The 19,085-nt window shown below is 40.0% G+C and overlaps 1 protein-coding gene across 1 annotated transcript in view; it reads right to left on the bottom strand.

Annotated features, from left to right (window-relative positions):
* The window catches only part of LOC144608367 (uncharacterized), a 334,350-nt gene that overhangs the window by 184,162 nt on the left and 131,103 nt on the right, over positions 1-19,085 (bottom strand). The window contains 4 exon segments of the mRNA XM_078426045.1: positions 3,523-3,567; positions 7,757-7,810; positions 14,831-14,875; positions 17,967-18,020. Coding sequence (XP_078282171.1) covers positions 3,523-3,567; positions 7,757-7,810; positions 14,831-14,875; positions 17,967-18,020 — 198 coding nt within the window.

Below are 19,085 nucleotides of genomic sequence, written 5' to 3'. Positions count from 1 at the left end.
GGCTTCTGCATCTTCTGGCAAGCTCTAGTGTGGTTTGTTGCAGACTGCAGAATTTTGCGTTGGGTTAAGTAAGGCCCTTTAGATCACACTGTTCTTCAGATAACATACAATGAAATTAATCAATAAATGGGGAGCCGATCACTTAATAGAAGTTCAAAGTAGCAACCTCATACCCAAGTTATACTACACTACAAAAAATGATTTTCTGCAATGTAAACTGTGTCATGATGTTCTGAATTAACAATCAGTGATTGTAACAATAGTGCATTTATTTAACATTGCGAATTGTTGAAGGAGTTAAACAAATTTTTGAGAATAAAATATTGTTTCAACTATTCTACTTTGAACCATTATGCAGACTGAATCCTTCTTTAGGTAAATAAACATCACAATTCTCTGAAAAACACCGTCACATTTCCAAACTGCAATGGGAAAATTCAACCGGGGCTAAGATGATTTGATACAGGAAGAAACCAATTCAATTTTTTAGTGGGATAGGATTTCAAAATAGTAAATGTGTGCAGACTTTGAAACAGGTGCAAAAAAGGTGATTGTGCATAACTTATGCAAAAGGTTCCAAATGGGTCCAATTTCCAGGTGCAAATGCTTTTCTGAATCATTTTGGGGTTTGTATTCATATTGCAACAACCTTAACCTGAACCTTAAGATTAACATCTGCAGAAGTGACTAATTACATGAAGCAGATGTTGAATGGTTATTGACAAATTTTCCTCACTCGAGGAATTGCAACACCCTCTGGCACTTTTTGTTATGAGAAAATGCAATCTGGCAATTTAAATTCAGCAAACTGTTGCCAGTACTTGGTGGTTTCTGCAGTCATAGCCATTTCCCTCTAATAATGCTAATGAAGCAAAATTCTGCTAATAGTTTGCAAGACAAATGTGTAGAACACATTGATTAAAACCACTATGCATTGTTAAAAGAAAGTTTTATGGTTTCTTTAACATGTTTATGCCTATTAAGTGAACAGTGTTGGCAAATATCTGACACCCATAAGATCCTGTTTACTGATTATAAATGTCTAGAATCCATGTTTTAAGCTGCTACGTTTAAAGCTGGAAAGATACTTTAATTAATGTAAATTGAAACTGCTAAAAGACAGCTGTCAAAGGGGGTTTATTACAAGGGGATACATAGATCAAAGAAAATTTGGGGGAACAAATTTTTTGTCACAAATGCTTCATGCATTTTAGATTTTCTTTGGCAGCTTGTTGAAGGAATGATAGATTTTCTGAATTATGCCATCAATTTCGATTTCTTGCATAAAATGAACAATTACATGTTGACTCGGGCTGAAACACAACATTTATGGGAAGGTTTAATCTGTCTACATGTGTATTTAACTGAAAATTGTTTCAGGAGCATTTGGAAAATAACTTTATGAACGAATTAATTGGATGGCTCCAGAGTCCACTAATTGTTCTTTTCAGTGTTATTCTAATTGGCAAACAAATGCTGCGTCTTGGCAACCTGGCCAGAAAGGAGAGTTGTGTTGAGTGTGAATCATTGCCTGAGATATGCTATTCTCTCAAGCTTACCTGATGCATATCCCTGATGGAGAATTTGCTGGGTCCAATAGGCAAGGCCATGAGTGCTGTAATCTGGGAATGCCAGAACAGCCCCCATCCTTGAAACTGCTGATTAAGGCTTTGACAGGTGGCAAACACATGCTCCCAGCTTTGCTACCTGTCCTTTTTTATCCACTTAGCTAGGATTAACTGTTAGATTTGGATTAGGTCAAAGTGGTAGTTGTCATAGCTAATAAACTAACCGCAATGGTATTTTGGTTGGGTCCACATCAATGCCAGTCTATAGTAAAGGTAATTGGTCGGATTCTTTTGGAGTTGGGTTATTGTTTAACACTTTTTTGCATGAATATTATTTGCCACTAATTAGCCATGGCCAAATGTTGTGTAGGTCTTGCAATTCAGGCATGAAATCTTTCATTTGATTAGGAATAGTGAATGGAATTGAACTGCAATTATCAGTGAACATCTCCATCTCTGACCATATTGTGCAAGGAAGGCCTTTGATGATGAAGCTAAACATGGTTAACCCTAGGACATGGCCCCCGGTGTACATTTCCCTGGTGTGGGACAAATAAAGGAATATATTATTATTATGGCCCTGAGAAACTTCTATATGATGTCCTGGGGTGAGATTTCCAACAATCATAACCATTTCCCTTTGTGCAAATGCAAAATATCAACTATGTTCAGCCAATCATAACCATTTCATAATTAAATGTTGGATCTGGAGGATCTCTGTTTGATCTATGAGGACTCCCAGATCCTGCTATGCAATAGCATTCTGCCATCACTCTCCATTTAAAGAACATTCAGCTTTTCTAGTTTGCTTATCAAAGCGGATAACTTCACATTTTCTTCATGGCCTCACCATTCCCATCTTCCATTAATTTTCGTCTGCCTGATATCTTTTCAAATTATCTGGGCTACACAATTCTGACCTCATAGTCATTCCTGAATTCAATTGGTGCATCATCAATGGCAATGCTTTCAGGTGTATTAACTCTCTAATCCCTTCCTAACTTAATCATCTCTCTAACTTCCCTAAAATTACCTCTTTGAGCAGGTCTTGGTCACGCATTCTAATGGCTTGGTGTTTTTTGTTGTTTTTTTACATTCCCGTGAAGTGTCCTGGCTATTTTTAAGGTGCTACATAAATATATGTTGTTGGTGTTGTTGTTTGGCCTGTATACGTCCACTAAAGGTTGATCCTCTAGCATCTAAAATGCAACCTCCCAAATCAAGAAAAACTAATTTCAAGGTTGCTTTCTTTATTACCTCCATTTCCAAAATATACAATGAGATGTATGAATATTTGTTTTTGTCTAACATTATAGTTGAGAATTTATTTTTTTTATAAGGTAGAGAATAAGAAAAAAAAATGGTAATGGAGTGGGAAGGCAGTTATAAAGGGGAAAAGAAATTATCCAAAATTGAATTATTTAATTTTTGCTTAAATTGTGCGTGTAAGTGCTTAGTTTTAGTTTCAAGTATTTTAGTGTACAATCTTAATGCAGTATCACAACAAGAAATCTATTCATAATGTTATATTCATTGAATCAGCATGTGCCATAAGCAAATATTTTGATTGAGGAAATAATGTTACAGGAAACAGAAATTTTATTGGAACTTCAAACAACAAGAGTTAAAAGAACATTCCTTTTCACTGAAGTAAGCAACAAAGGATCTTGTCAAATAAAATGATCTGACTTTTTATGTAGTATACATCTTGATATCTTTAACAAGATTCTGTTAAACTCTATTACCTATGAACCAGTAGTTAAGATTTAATATTCATCCCCCCATCCTGTCTTGAGTAACAGAGCATAATGTGCTGCAATATTTATATCTTTTTCTTGAACAACTTATTATACGCCATGCAGTTATTAATGTCACTTAAAGTAAAACAATTGCAAACAGCTGAATATAAAATAAATAACAGCATTGAAGTAGTTAAGGACTGCTTGTTACTTACAACCAATCCGCGAACGCCAGCAGGGCCTGGGGCTCCCAATTCTCCCTGTAAGCAAAGTTCAGATTATTGGTTCTTTTCTAAACAAATGAGAGTTTGAAAGTGGCTAGTACTCTGAAAGCAGAGGCTCAAGGGGAAATACCTGGTTCCCTCCCTAGCCTGTGTAATCTGCAACTCCCATCTACAGAAGGCATGCAAATAAATGGACCCCAGCTATTTCCACTCAGCGTTCAAACAGAGGCTTGCTTGTTGTCCCGTTTCAGTAAGCTACAGTTATGTGCAAGCCAGATTTCCTCCACTCCACCACTGAGACTGCAAGAACACTTCAGTGAAAGAGATAACTGTAACCACCCAGTAGCCAGCACTTTTTTTGGTAGATGAATTGAAGGGAAATTGGAATAGAACCAGGGTAAAATCCTAAGTTAAATACAGAATGTGGATAGTGCGGATGTTTCAGTTAGCAAAATCACTGCTAGATTTAATTATATGAATAAAGTTCTGAATGACACAGACTTCAATCCAAATAAACTGCAGGCATTTAACTGAATTACAGACTCTGTATATTGCCTTATTGTACTGAATCAGAATCTTTTTTTACCTTGCTACAATTTACAATGTTTCCATCGCTAAATTACTTTCTTACATGTTAAAATTTAAAATAACAGTGCTCATTATAATTCCAATAGAGCACACTGCTTCACCATAACACCAATAACAAAGTAATTTTCTTCAAATATTCATAGTGACTAAAATGCAGTACTGCCACACCACAGATTACTAACACCTTCACTTAATGATGTAAGGTATTCAATATGTGTGACTAATTATGTACTTGGAGTTCAAATCATGAGATATGCAGGAACAGTTCAGCATCCAAGTTAAATATCTGATTCATAAATGAATCAGTTATCTTTAGGAGGCAGGTGGTGGATGGCAGTTGTCAAACGTTAAACACCTCGTAATTGTGAAAATAAAAGTAACGCTTGCTAATCTCTGCAGTAATTTTATCTTCACAAGACACATCCCTGAGAGTAGAGCTTCAGAACACTTTTTGCCCCTTAAAATGTTCCACTGGGCATTGCAGTTCATTTTACTCCCCTCCCTAACTTGGTTCTTTAATTCACCATTCGTGCCTAATTGTAATAAATTATCATTTTTTGTTATTTTTGTGCAGAAATAAATGCATTTAAGACTCAGCTGCAAGATTGGCCAGCTTTCAGATGGGTTTGTTTTTTTCTACATCATAACAACACACATTCAACCTTCAGTTCAGTACTGGCTTACCGGCCAATTAGGTAATTTAGAGACTGATATTAACAAGGCTTGCACAAGGGGTGCAGCCCTGTTAAGGGAAGTGCCCTGTGAGAAAAGTGTGAGTCTTTGGCTGCGAGTCTTCGGCGAGAAGGCTGAGGTGAGGAGGTTACACTTGTTTTTGAGCCTGATTTTTCTTTTAGACAATAAAGTAATGGCAGATAAGTTGGTGCAGTGCGTTTCATGCAGGATGTGGGAAGGTAGGGACACCACTGGAGCTTCTGGGAGCTACACCTGCAAGAATTGTGTCCAGGTGCAGCTCCTGAATGGACGTGTGGTGGAGTTGGAGAAGCAGCTGGATGACCTCAGGGCCATCCGGGAATGCGAAAGTTTCCTGGACAGGACCTACTGTGAGGCTGTCATGCCGAGGGTCTAGGTCGAGCGAAGGTGGGAGACTGTTTCAGGGGGGAGTGAATGTAGACTCCAGGAGACCCCGGTGGCTGTGCCTATTGCAAACAGGTACACCCTCTTGGGAGCTGTCGGGGCAGAAAACGCTTCCAGTCCAAGCGGCGGACAGGTTGGTGGCTCTAATCCAGGCAAGGAGACTCGACCGGGGAGACCGAAGTCAGGAAGAGCCATAGTAGTGGGTGACTCCATTGTCCGAGGGACGGACGGTAGATTCTGTGGCGGAAGGCGGGACTTGAGGATGGTCTGTTGCCTCCCTGGTGCCAGGGTTCAAGACATTACGGACCGGCTTCAGAACATCCTAGCAGGGAAGGCGATCAACCGGAAGTGGTTGTGCACGTGGCACGAACGACTTCGGGAGGAAGAGGAGGGAGATACTGCAGCGTGTTTAGAGAGTTAGGAAGAAGACTGAGAAGTAGGACGTCGAGGGTGGTTATCTCTGGACTGTTGCCTGTGCCTCGTGCTGGTGAGGGCAGGAACAGAGAGATTGGGGATATGAATGTATGGCTGAGAGTTTGGTGCAGGGAGCAGGGATTTAGATTTCTAGACCACTGGGATCTCTTCTGGGGTAGGGGTGACCTGTACAAAAGGGACGGGTTGCACCTTAACAGCAGGGGGACCAACATTCTGGCAGGCAGGTTTGCTAGTGCTACACGGGAGGCTTTAAACTAAGTAGTGGGGGGGAGGGGTTGACAAATTGGGAATATGAAGATGGAGTTAAAGGGGAAGTGAATACAGGAGAAATTGCAACGGTCTCTCGAATAAATGGGAAGAGAAGTTCTGGATGGGATAAGAGAGTAAGGTCAGGACCAATTGTGACCAGTGGGAGAGGGGAGGTGAATAACAGTCATGAACTAGTGAGAAACTGTTGATGAATCTAACACCATGTTATATTGCCTCAATGCACTGAGTGCACACTGAAAATATACTTTGGGAAACTCTACAAAGTCATAGTCATACAGCATGGAAACAAGCCCTTTCACCCAAATTGCCCCCATCTACACTAGTCCCTCCTGCCCACGTTTGGCCCATATCCCTCTAAACCTTTCCTATCCATGTACCTGTTCAAATGTCTTTTAAATGTTGTTATAGTACCTGCCTCATCCACCTCCTCAGGCATCTCATTCCATATATCCACCATCCTTTGTGTGAAACGTTTGCCCCTCAGATTCCTTTTAAATCTTTGCCCTTTCACCTTAAACCTGTCTTCTGATTCTTGATTCGCCTACTCTGGGTAAAAGGCAGTGCATCTACCCTATCTATTCTCCTCATGGTCTTATACACCTTCATAAAATCAGCCCTCATCCTTCTGCAACCCAAGGAATAAAATCCTAGCTTGCCCAACCTCTCCCTTGAGTCCTGGCAACAGCCTCATAAAGAAGAGAAAGAAATGAAACATCAGCTTCTCAGTTACTGATATTTTCTACACCTGGAAACACCTTAAAGTATGCATTGAACTCAACAGTAAGTCTTCAAAATTATATATTCTCAGACTAAATAAAATCCAATCAGCTGGTGCTCAGACAACAACCTGTTCCTAAACACAGCTAAGACCAAGGAGCTAATCATCAACTTTAGAAGGCCACAGAATGAGGAATACGCTCCAGTCTTCATCAACAGGCAGAGTGGAGAGAGTGTCCAGCTTCAGGTCTCTGGGCACACACATTTCAGAGGCCCTCACATGGTCCACTAACACCGCTGCGCTGGCCAAGAAAGCACAGCAACGGCTGTTTTTCCTGAGGACGCTGAAAAAGGCTGGTCTGCCCCAACAGTTGCTGATGACCTTCTACCGCTGCACCACAGAGAGCATACTAACATACCACATCTCTATGTGGTATCTCAGCTGCACGACAGCAGATAGGAGAGCTCTTCGGAGGGTCGTCTGCAAAGAGCAGAGGATCATTTGGATACAGCTACCAGCCCTGGAGGACATCTACAATGCACGCTGCCTCAGGAAAGCCACCAGCATCTACAAGGACTCCACACACCCATGCCACCGTCTGTTTGAACTACTTCCATCTGGCAGACATTACAAGGCCTACTACGCCTGCACCTCCAGACTAAGGAACAGCTTTATTCCTAGAGCTATAACTGCTCTGAATCGGACCTGCTGAGTGCCCCCCATGATCTGTCTCTCCCCCCATGACCATCTGGCACAATTGAACCTGCATGAACCCATTTGCACTTAACCGTTTCTTTTATTTTCTCCCTTTTTGTTGTTTTTTGCGTGTTTTATTTTATATCATGAATACGGAAGTGGCATTCTTAATCTCGTTGTACTTGTACAATGACAATAAAGATATATTGATTGATTGAGTTATCACTTACACAAGAAAATATTGTGCAAGAATTCCATCTTGAAACAAGGAAAAATATAACATCTCTTTAATATCAAGATATGTTCCGACCTAATTAGCATCCCACATGGAGAGACCACATGGTTGAAAACAATACTTAGCAGATAATAAAATGGAAAGAGAAAAGTCACTGTTCTACCAACGACAGAACAATATGAACTTACTGGACTTCCATCTAAGCCTGGTGTTCCCCTCTCCCCAAAATGTCCTGGAAATCCCTGCAAGATAGGAGAAATATGTTATCAGCACGAGAAATTTCCTGGACTATCTGAATATCATATTAAACGGAAGCACAAAATTTGCCAAATATTTCAGTTTTGCTCTGCGAGGAATACATACACCTAGCTAGATTGAAATAAAGTTGTTGCTTTAAGAAAGAGTAAATCCATGAACGTTGTTCTACTAACACACTTAGGTGGCATTCTCTTTATGGGACTCGTGCCAAGTCTGCAATTAACACACCTACATTTTACAACAACATTATATGAAGCACTACCCACATAATCTAGCGACAGAACAGCATATATTTTGCTTTGTACTTGTAACTGCAAATTAACAAATGGGTCCCATTTTTACAAACGTTCGTAAATCAATTTTTTATGTCGGAAAAATTACACAATCACTCAATATGGTAACCACATACTTCCACTGTATAGTAATGAATGGCATCAAAAGCACTTAAAACTGGTAAGAACAAACCATTACGTAAAGTGGAGAGTGAATAAAAACTAGTTCTGATGCTTGTAGGAACAAACGTATGTACATACATTGAATTTTTGAATTTAATAATATAATGTGAGCTCATTTATATGTAGGGGTGTCCTTAATTTATGTGTCCACAAACTGGGGTGGCCAGTACTCACAAGATCTAGTAAGGCAGATGTGTTTGTTAAATAGAAACACTTATTTGCAATTTTATTAATTAATAATCATTATTGAAGTCAACAAAATATGTTTTTAAGACTTTGTCCGTTTGGTTTATTTTTATCATGCACTACATGTGATGGAAAATGATTATATTTGCCTACATGGAAAAAACTGGGAATTCCCAATTTACGAGTCTATTTAAAGCAAAACACATTTTAGGGAAATTCTATGAATTCTGAATGGAAGCAACATTCAAATGGAGCACGAGTTAGATATCATCCTTAATTCTCCAATCTGCACACCTTGCATATCCTTAATTCTCCAATCTGACACCTTGAAGTCATTTTGCGTGTAGAATCACAAAATGACTTTGCTCTATTTTAGGATTTTCTGTAATCAGATGGTCTCTATATTTATTTTGTATTTGTTTTTGTTCTCTGCTATACTTGGATTAGGATTGCAATAAGGAATATGGTCTAAATGAAACCTTTGTACATTTCAAAGGAAATTCATTGCTAAATATTTAAAGACTTTAATTTCATTTCCAATTCATTAACTCCAGTTTCCCAATATTTAATGCATTTTCTTTCTCAGAATGAAATATTCTCATGTCACTTTCAACTTTTAATGTTTTTGTTACTTGCTTCATCCTAATTATTTATACATTTTTTAATACTCTCCTCTATTTATGGCTTTTTCATTATTTCATCTTTGCCTCTTCCTGTTTGGTATTTATTTCACTGTGGCACAGGCCGAATAGAGGAAAGAGTAACATTCGGCTGCCAGGAAAAGAGTCCAGGCAATACTGGCAGTCTTCCACCTGTCTTATTTTCATCCAAAAATAGGATTGAATTCTCCATGGGTGAGGACCAAATTTAACAACAAATCCAGGGACTGTTTGAAAATGCTCCTTGTGCGGAAAAAAGAAAAGAACTTCTGCCAATATCTCCTTGAAGTAAAAATGTCTGCATAATGTCCAACTCCAGAGACATATGTAGGAGAAAGAAGGTATTGTACTGTATGTATAAATTTATCTTATTCTTACATTAAAGAACAAAAAAAGAACCCAGTCATGCAAACTAATGATGGTTTAACAGTAAGTTCAAAGATTTTGAGCAGAAAGCAATTTTACTGAGGATCTGACAAGGTACAGAGATACAGAGATGAGGAAGTGTAAAAATGGGACATCAGGTGGGGTGGAGATCAAGGAAAATGTAGAATAGATCATTGTGTGTAAACTACCCAAGCGAAATATGAGTTGCTATTCCTCCAATTTGTGCTGGGCCTCACTCTGACAACGGAGGAGGCCCAGGACAGAAAGGTCAGTGTGGGAATGGGAGGGGGAGTTAAAGTGTTGAGCAACCGGGAGAGCAGGTAGGTTTAGGCGGATTGAGCGGAGGTGTTAAGCGAAACAATCGCCGAGCCTGCGCCTGGTCTCACCGACATATAGGAGTCCACACCTGGAACAGCAAATACAGTAGATGAGGTTGGAGGAAGTGCAAGTGAATCTCTGCCTCACCTCAAAAAACTGTTGGGGTCCTTGGACTGAGTCAAGGGAGGAGATATAGGGACAGGTGATGCATCTCTTGCGGTTGCAGGGGAAAGTACCTGGGCGAGGTATTGAGCATAGAATTTTCCAAAGAATTAGAAGTAAACACTTTTGACTCTTAAAAGGATCTTCACCTTATTGAACATATTCAGTACAAAAAAAGTACTAGAGTGATATATGGTAATGGGAAGACAGATACCCAAATACATCCTTCTTGGAGCATGGTAACCAGAAATGATACAAAGCACTTGACCCATACCATAATTATCCTTCTAAGCATTTCTATCAGCACTCCCAGCACATCAGCTAGTAACCTTTTTATATACTTAACCACCTTCTATGTCTGTCCTGCTACCTGTGAAAATGCCTTTCAGGACATCAAGATCTCCATGTATTTGAATAATCATATATCTGAGATATAACCTGTAACTAAGCATCCTATCATTTATTTTGTATTCCTTTGCTTTGTTATCCACCAGACACACATAATCTCCATACTGAAATCCATTTGGTCCTTTTACATAGACCTATTCTATCCACTAATGTCTTCCTGCAGCTGCAGTTTCACTTTCAACCAAACTCCTTCCTTCTGCCAATTTCTAAAACATGTTTCCATATTTAACTCCAAGTAATTGATATTCACCTTTAAAGGCAAGGGACCAAACCATTAAAGCTCCAGTTATCCAGGTCACAGGGTCATACTGCACAGAAGCAGGCCCTTTGGTCCAATTCATCCATGACGACCAAGAGGCCACATCTAAGCTAGTCCAATTTGCCTGCATTTGGCCAATATCCCTCCAAGCCTTTTTTAAAATCCATGTATCTGTCCATGTATTTTAAATGTTATTATAGTACTTGCTTCAGCTACCTCATCTGGCAGTCCATTCCATTTATCTACCACCTTCTGAGTGATAAAGATCCCCTTCAGGTTCTATTAAATCTTGTCCATTTCACCTTAAATCCATGTCATCTGGTTCTTGATTCCCCTATACTGGGAAAACATCTGCATTCACCTTATCCATTCCCCTCATGATTTTATATATCTCTATAAGATCACCCCTCAGTCTTCTGCGCTCCAAGGAATAAAGTCCTAGCCTGCCCAACCTTTTCCTATAGCTCGAGCCCTGGCAACATAAATCTCTGCACTCTTTCCAGCCCAATGACATCCTTCTATAGCAGGGTGACCTTGAACATAGTACTCAAATGCGGCCTCACCAACATCTTGTACAACTGGAACATAACATCCCAACTTTTATACTCGATACCCTGAACGAAGTCCAATGAAGCCCTATATTCCTGTTACACCACTTTCAGAGAACTATGTACCTGTACTCCAGATATCCATCTGCTCTACAACACTCTCCAGGGCCCTACCATTCATTCACTGTGGAGATCCTGCCCTAGTTTGACTTTCCAAATTACAATGCCTCATACTTATCTGCATTAAACCCCCTGCAGTTTGCATACAGGGCCAATAGATCGGTGGATGATGCAGTCAACCTAGGCCTGCACTTTATCGTCCAGTACCTAGACTGCAAGGGGACCTATGCCAGGATTCTGTTTGTGGACTTTAGCTCTGCTTTTAACACCATTGTGCCAGAGCTACTACACTCCAAACTCTCCCAGCTGACTGTGCCTGAACCCCTCTGTCAGTGGATCATCAACTTCCTGATGGACAGGAAGCAGCAGTCGAGGCTGGGAAAGCACATCTCGGACCCGCAGACCCTCAGCATAGGAGCACCACAAGGCTGCGTACTCTCCCCTCTTCTTTACTTTCTCTACACCAACGACTGCACCTCCATAGACTCCTCTGTCAAGCTCCTCAAGTTTGCGGATGACACTACCCTGATTGGACTGATCCAGGATGGGGAGGAATCTACCTACAGATAGGAAGTGACACAGCTGGCGTCCTGGTGCCATCTCAACAACCTGGAGCTCAATGCTCTCAAGACAGTGGAACTAATTGTAGACTTTCAAAGAAATCCTCCTCCCCTCCCTCCACTCACCATCAACAACACCCTAGTCACATCTGTGGAGTCATTGAAGTTCTTTGGAACCATTATCTCCAGGGACCTTAAATGGGGGGCCACCATCGACCACAGTCAAAAAGGCCCAACAGAGGATGTACTTCCTGCGGCAACTGAGGAAACACAATCTGCCACAGGCAATGATGGTCCAATTCTACACTGCCATCGTAGAGTCTGTCCTCACCTTCTCCATCATGGTCTGGTTTGGCTCAGCCACCAAGCACGACATCCGGAGGCTGCAACGGATCGTTCGCGCAGCTGAGAAGGTTATTGGCTGCAACCTTCCCCTTGATGAACTGAACACTACAAGGGCCAGGAAGCGAGCGGGCAAGACCATCTCTGACTCCTCTCACCCTGGCCACAAACTCTTTGAAACACTTCCCTCTGGAAGGCGACTCCGGATTGTCAAAACAGCTTTTTTCCATGAGTGATAGTTCTACTCAATAACCAAAGTCTGTAGTCTCTTTTTTGCTCTGGTTTATTTCCACCCACATGTTTAGACCGTAATGGTGTGTCCTTATTGTTTTGATGTGTTTATGCTTTATTCTTAATTGTTAACTGTATGTTTGTGTTGTCATTTGTGAGCGGAGCACCAAGACACATTCCTTGTACATGCATACTTGGCTAATAAATTCATTCATTCATTCATTCATTAAACTCCATCATTCCTCAACCCACTTGCCCAACTGATCAAGATCCTGTTGTTGTATTTGATAACCATCGTCAATTATACCACATATTTTAGGATCATCTGCAAATTTATTAATCATGCCTTGTACATTCTCATTCTACTTGTTGATGTAAACCACAAATAGCAATGTGCCCAGCACCAATTTCTGAGCACACCACTAGTCACAGGCCTCCAATCTGAAAAAACAATCTTCCACTGCCACCCTCTGCTTCCTTCCATTAAGCCAATTCTGTATCCATTTAGCTAGCACTACCCGGCTCCCATGTGAACCTTCCAGAGCAGCCTACCAAGGGGAATCTTTTATCAAACGTCTTGATGAAGTTGGATATTAGTCATTGCTTTCTCCCACAGAACCATTCGTGAATTTGCACCTTACGGGTTTATAAAGCTCAAAATACTTTTGGCCCTTGTGTTGTTGTATTTGCCTGCATCAGAATTTTGTGTTTTAACCTTTTCATGAGCTCTTAAAGTTTAAGGCACCAAAAGTACATTCCCTACACCTGGATGGTGAAGCTCAAGCCTTGCCTTGTACTCTACTAAAGCTCAACAATGAAGGGAAATGGAAGAATGCGCTGCTCCCACTATCGTGATGACTTTCCGGAAAGCAATCTGAGAATTGGATTGGGAATAGGCCAAAAGAATGATCCAATCTAGGAACTAGAGGCGTGAGAGTCTACCTCGGTTTCAAGATATAGCTTTGGATGCCATGAAATCGAATAGTGCAATATATTGCAAAATATTAATTATATTAATCACATTACACCCAGAATAACCACAAGCATTTATGTTAAGTTAATAACTTTTGCCCAAGTCAGTCCCTGCCAACAACATTGACCATGTTCCCAAATTGGAACTGCTTGTTTTTGCGCCTTCTGGTGGGAATGGGCAGGTTTCATTATACTTTGTCCAAATTCTCAAACACACAAGCACAGGTCATCAACCGAATACAACATGAATCAATTGACAAGTAGCCAATTGAAATCACAGATCTTTTTGGTGCTTACATAATAAATCAAATTGTTAATTGAAGAACAGTGGCCTGCAGTTATTTAAAGCCATGGATGTTGTCTTCTGTTGCTGAATGTTGCATGGATGTTGTCTTCTGTTTGTCAATTAGTTAAAAAGCTCTTTCATTGGCCAAGTATTGGCAGCCTGCTCAGTTTTTCTTGCTAAGCAAATGACTGCCAATTCACTGTTGCTATTTTGCACTAATTCCCAAGGTGACTTCATCCCATCACACATTTAATGTTGGATAACAATCTTTGTTTAATTTACCGGGGCTCATCTTGATTAGAAACATATCAAGAATGAAATGAATAAGGAATGCATGTTTCAGTTCAGAAACTGGAAATAATCAGTGACAATTCTCATAATTAAGATTTTATGACTTTATGCATTAAATTCAAATCTATATAAACACAAACTTGAATAAAGCATAAGTTTTTCAATGTTCTATTCCTATTCCTTCCCTCTACAGCTCAGAAGTATAATATTCCATTCCTATTATGTAAAAGTCCTGATCCATTCATTGCATTCCAGAAGCTGAATTCCTATTCTACCATATTCCTTATCCAAGAAAAATATATATTTGCAAATGCAAGTGTGGCTTTGCACAGCTTTACAATTGGAACACATAGCATTTCTTGGTTTCTTGTTAGGATTTTATTCCTACAAAGGCTGCTTTGTAAAGTGCTAGTCATGTTTTATATCAGCTTATCTTTAACCCCTGTAGTTTCGTTTATAAAGGATATGTGCCAAAAATTTGTATATGTTAAAACAGTGAATCATTCAGCCCAACAGTCAATATAATTAACTTGTTACTGTAATTACATCATTAATTTGGCCTGAGAAACTTGTCTTAGAATTATAAGATTAGTCATAATAATTGACACTTTGTACCTTGAGGAAGAAATTATTAGATTTTGAAATATTAAAAGGTCATGGAACATTAATATAAAATAACCGTAAGTAATTCCTCAGTACAATTTTCCTTTCTTTTTTCATTCTTAATTTCTTCTGCAAATATTATTTTATATTTTAATTGTTGTCTTAGATCTCTTGTACATCAGATAAAACAGCTAAGAAAAATTGAGAAAATCTTTACCGGCCTACCCATCTTGCCCCTCTTCCCTGGTTCTCCTGGCATGCCCTGCAAAGATGAGAAATAAAAATCAGAGTGCAAAACGTAAGATTTTATTCATCATGTGTTGGCAGCTACCATCGCTTGTTTATCAAGAGCCTTCTTAGTTTTCATGGAAGCATGAGATACCAGTGCATGGTATCACAGGCAGAGTGCGCTAGATATACACTCTATGACTAGATTCTTCAAAAATCAGCAGTTTTGGTGCATGTCACCAACATCCTGATGAAAATCTGCAAATCATTAAAATCATTTCTATATCAAACATATTTGCAAAATATTTTCAATCAAATATACTGTTAGTTATTATCTGTGTTAGCTGTGACATGAAATGCAATATAAACAGTTCAAAGTTCAGAGAAAATTGGAAAAAGAATTGCAGATGCTAGAAATCTAGTGCAAAACAAAATGCTGGAAATACTCAACAGACCAGGCCACAGCTGCGAGAAAAGAAAGAGCCACCGTCAGTTCTGACACAAGGTTTATTTTGTTTCTCTTCCTACACGTGCTGACGTGCTGAGTATTTCCAGCATTTTCTGTTCTTGTTTTAAAATTCAATGAATTATCTTTCTTCTTGTAAGTTTAGTATATTTGGAATATACCTTTCGGAAGCCACCTAGATACAAGTGTTAATCTATTTACATAACACTTCTTGCACCTGTAACAAAGGAATTCTATCATATCGATAAGCGTTATATTTTTAAAAATGGATTAACAGGAAGTAACAAATTCAATACTTTGCTGAAAAAAATGTAATGCTGTAAACCACAAGCACAAATGCTCAGTTTCCTTGGTTTGCACCAAACTCCTTGAATTAAACTATCATAATTGACACCTGGAACAGCGGATACAGTAGATGAGGTTGGAGGAGGTGCAAGTGAACTTCTGCCTCACCTGGAAACACTGTTTGGGTCATTGGATGAAGTCAAGGGGGAGGTAAAGGGACAGGTTGCAGGGGAACCTGTTTGGGTGGGAAGGGACGAGTTGACCAGGGAGTTTCGGAGGGAACGGTCTCTGCAGAAAGCAGAAAGGGGTGGAGATGGGAAGATGTGGCCAGTAGTGTGATCCCGTTGGACGTGGTTAAAATGTTGGAGCATTGAGGTTCACTTGTACCTCCTCCAACTACTGTATCCGCTGCTCCAGGTGTCAACTTCTCTACATCGGCGAGACCAAGCTCAGGCTCGGCGATCGTTTCAATGAACACCTCCGCTCAGTCCGTCTTAACCAACCTGATCTCCCGGTGGCTCAGCACTTTAACTCCCCCTCCCATTCCCAATGTGACCTTTCTATCCTGGGCTTCCTCCAATGACAGAGTGAGGTCCAGCACAAATTGGAGGAACAGCACCTCATATTTTGCTTGGGTAGTTTACACCTCAGCAGTATGAACATTGACTTCTCTAACTTCAGATAGCCCTTGCTTTCCCTCTCCATCCCCTCCCCCTTCCCAGTTCTCCCACTATTTTACTGTCTCTGACTACATTCTATGTTTGTCTCACCCCCTCCTCTGACATCAGTCTGAAGGGTCTCGATCCGAAATGTCACCCATTCCTACTCTCCAGAGATTGTGCCTGATGCAGGATCTTATCGTTACTGTCTGCACCCTAACTTGCATCATCTTATTTACCAAATACCCATCTGCATGCTGACCTACTCCTGATTGAATAGCACCTCAATGTTTAATTACATATCCTTGTTTTCAAATCTGCGCATGTTCTCTTCTCTCACTACCTCTGCAATTTGAAATTCGAAAGTCCTCAGATATTTGCCCTGCTCAAATTCTGGCCTCTTGATTGTCACCAGATTTAGTTGCTTAGCTTTTGATACCTACATGCCTTCAAATACCATTCTGGAAATCTCTCCCCTTCTGGAAAATCTTTATTTTCTCCTTTAAGAACCTCCTTAAAAGCTCCTCATTCACCAGATTTTTAATCTTCTGCCTTTGCATGTCCTTATCTACGTCAGTGTCAAATTTTGTTAAGTTACACTCTTGCAGTGTATGTTTGCGACACACAAAGTGATTTATAAGTTGAAAAAGTTTGATTTACATATCACTTTTGTTATATTCCAAAACCACTGTCAGACTAATTTGGAAAATAATAGTAAAGAACCCCAGATTCACTGAGTGAGGAAAGACATGGTGGAACAGGAAGAGTGTTATCCTCACTAAGTAGAAAGCAAGAGAAACCTAGGCAACAATTAATTCCAGGTTTGTCTTTAAACAGATGCCTAGCAATCGTCTTAGAAGGATTAGGTTTTGTAAAATGATCTTACCTGTCTATGATTGAGCCAAAAGTAGCATGTGTTGATGGAATTTACATTTAGTCTATCAGAGAAGTAAGCCTAGCATTCAGTTAAACATCTCATATTTTATGCTTGCTTATTTTCTGGATCCTATTCAAATTTGGTGGAGGTATTTATCTTACACTAGGTAATAGGGAAGCAACACACAGAATGTTTACCATGGTGAAACACCAAGCTGGAAAAAAAAATTCCACAATAATAATACAAGAACAGATTGCAAATTGGTTCCATTTCAGAAAGGTTGGAGATGTTTTTTTCAACATAACTGCTAGTTTAAGAATAATTCAGATTGTGAATATTGTTTATCTATATACTAAAACTCTTGTTTGTTTGTTTGTTTGTTCCTGAACTACAGCCAAAACGGTACACGAAAGCAAGAAAACTTTAGGCCCACCTTACTCACAGTCATCCCTTTGGTCCTAATGGAAGAAGTTTCATATATATGTTATATTTTTAAAGTTATTCACATTTTAAAGTTTAAATCTATCTCCTAGGGAGGGGGGAGGGAGAATAAGAGGGGTGAGGGGGATGGAGTGGGGGGGAGGGGAAGGGGGGAGGGGAAGTGGGAGGAGGAGGAGGTGAGGGGGTGTGGTGGGAGGGGGAAGGGGAAGGGGTGAGGGTGGGGGAGGGGAGAGGGTGGGGGAGGGGGGGAGGGGAGAGGGTGGGGGAGGGGGGAGGGGAGAGGGGGGAGGAGAGGGTGCTGCACCAATACAGGAGAGGTTTGGGCCCAACTTGGTCTAGTTTATATTTAAATGTTACAGAGATCGAGAGAGAAAATGAAAGAGAGAAAGAGACTTACTTGCTTTCCATTTGCCCCCGAAAGCCCCATTAACCCTGGTGGGCCTATGAAGCCCTGTAGAAAGAGGAGAGAAGTGCCATCAGTGGATCTTCTAGTAATTCAGGGATGTCAGTGATTTATCTGGTTCCAACGATGCAGCGAGGTGACGCAGGTGATGAACAAAGCCTTGAGGCAAGTGTATATGCCCATGGACTGCATGGTGCTGGCTTCCACGATGTAGTCCAAGGGCACATACCCCCACACCAGGGATCAAGCTGTCTGATGCACACTGCTTCTAGAAACAAAAATATGAAAAGCCTACCTTACGATCCTTGCTAGAGGTGTTTAATAACTTGATTAAAGCAAAACCATGATATTTCATTCTTGACATTTACCATTGGGCTAGTTAAACAAGGTACATTTAGCAATGGAATGCAGAATAATATAATCATAAAAAGCAGATATTTGATTTCCCTATCAAATTGTGCAACATTGTTTCTTCTCAACAACAAATTATGACATTTAAAAAATGGGTAAAAGAATCTGGACAATGTTATTTTATATGTAAGCTTTACACAAATATTTTAATTCCAGCATTATTCATAAAAATAATCTTTCCAAATTGTGCAATACAACAAACATTCATCTTCTCCATTCCATCGTGCTGTTGGGTACAAGGAAATATAAACACGTGAATTTGGTTTAATTGGAAGAGAGGAGATTTAGCGATCTATATACTAAAACTCTCATTTGTTTGTTTGTTTGTTCCTGAACTACAGCCTTAACGGTGCACGATAGCGCAACAATTTTGTAGGGGGGGGGGAGGGTGCTGCACCAATGCAGGAGAGGTTTGGGCCCAACAGGTCCACCTAGTCTAGTATTTTATAAAATTCTGAAGTGTCGAGATAGGACAGACATTCAGAAAGAAATGGTGGAGGCAGAAACAATTACATTTTAAAAGTGTTTGACAGGTGCATAGACAAGAAAAGTGTAAGGTGTTATTGCCCTAATGGAGCCTAAATTAGATTTGTGTAGAAAGGCATTACATCCTGCAGAGAAGGTGGGCTGAATGTGCCTGTTTCTGTGTTGTATGTATTTATGATTTTATTATCTTGTGAATGGGTGATCAACGGTCGGTGT

This window comes from Rhinoraja longicauda, chromosome 31, assembly GCF_053455715.1.
Source record: "Rhinoraja longicauda isolate Sanriku21f chromosome 31, sRhiLon1.1, whole genome shotgun sequence".
In the NCBI taxonomy this organism is placed as follows: domain Eukaryota; kingdom Metazoa; phylum Chordata; class Chondrichthyes; order Rajiformes; family Arhynchobatidae; genus Rhinoraja; species Rhinoraja longicauda.
The sequence above is the reverse complement of the archived record's forward strand: the minus strand, read 5'-3'. Positions and strand labels throughout refer to the sequence as shown.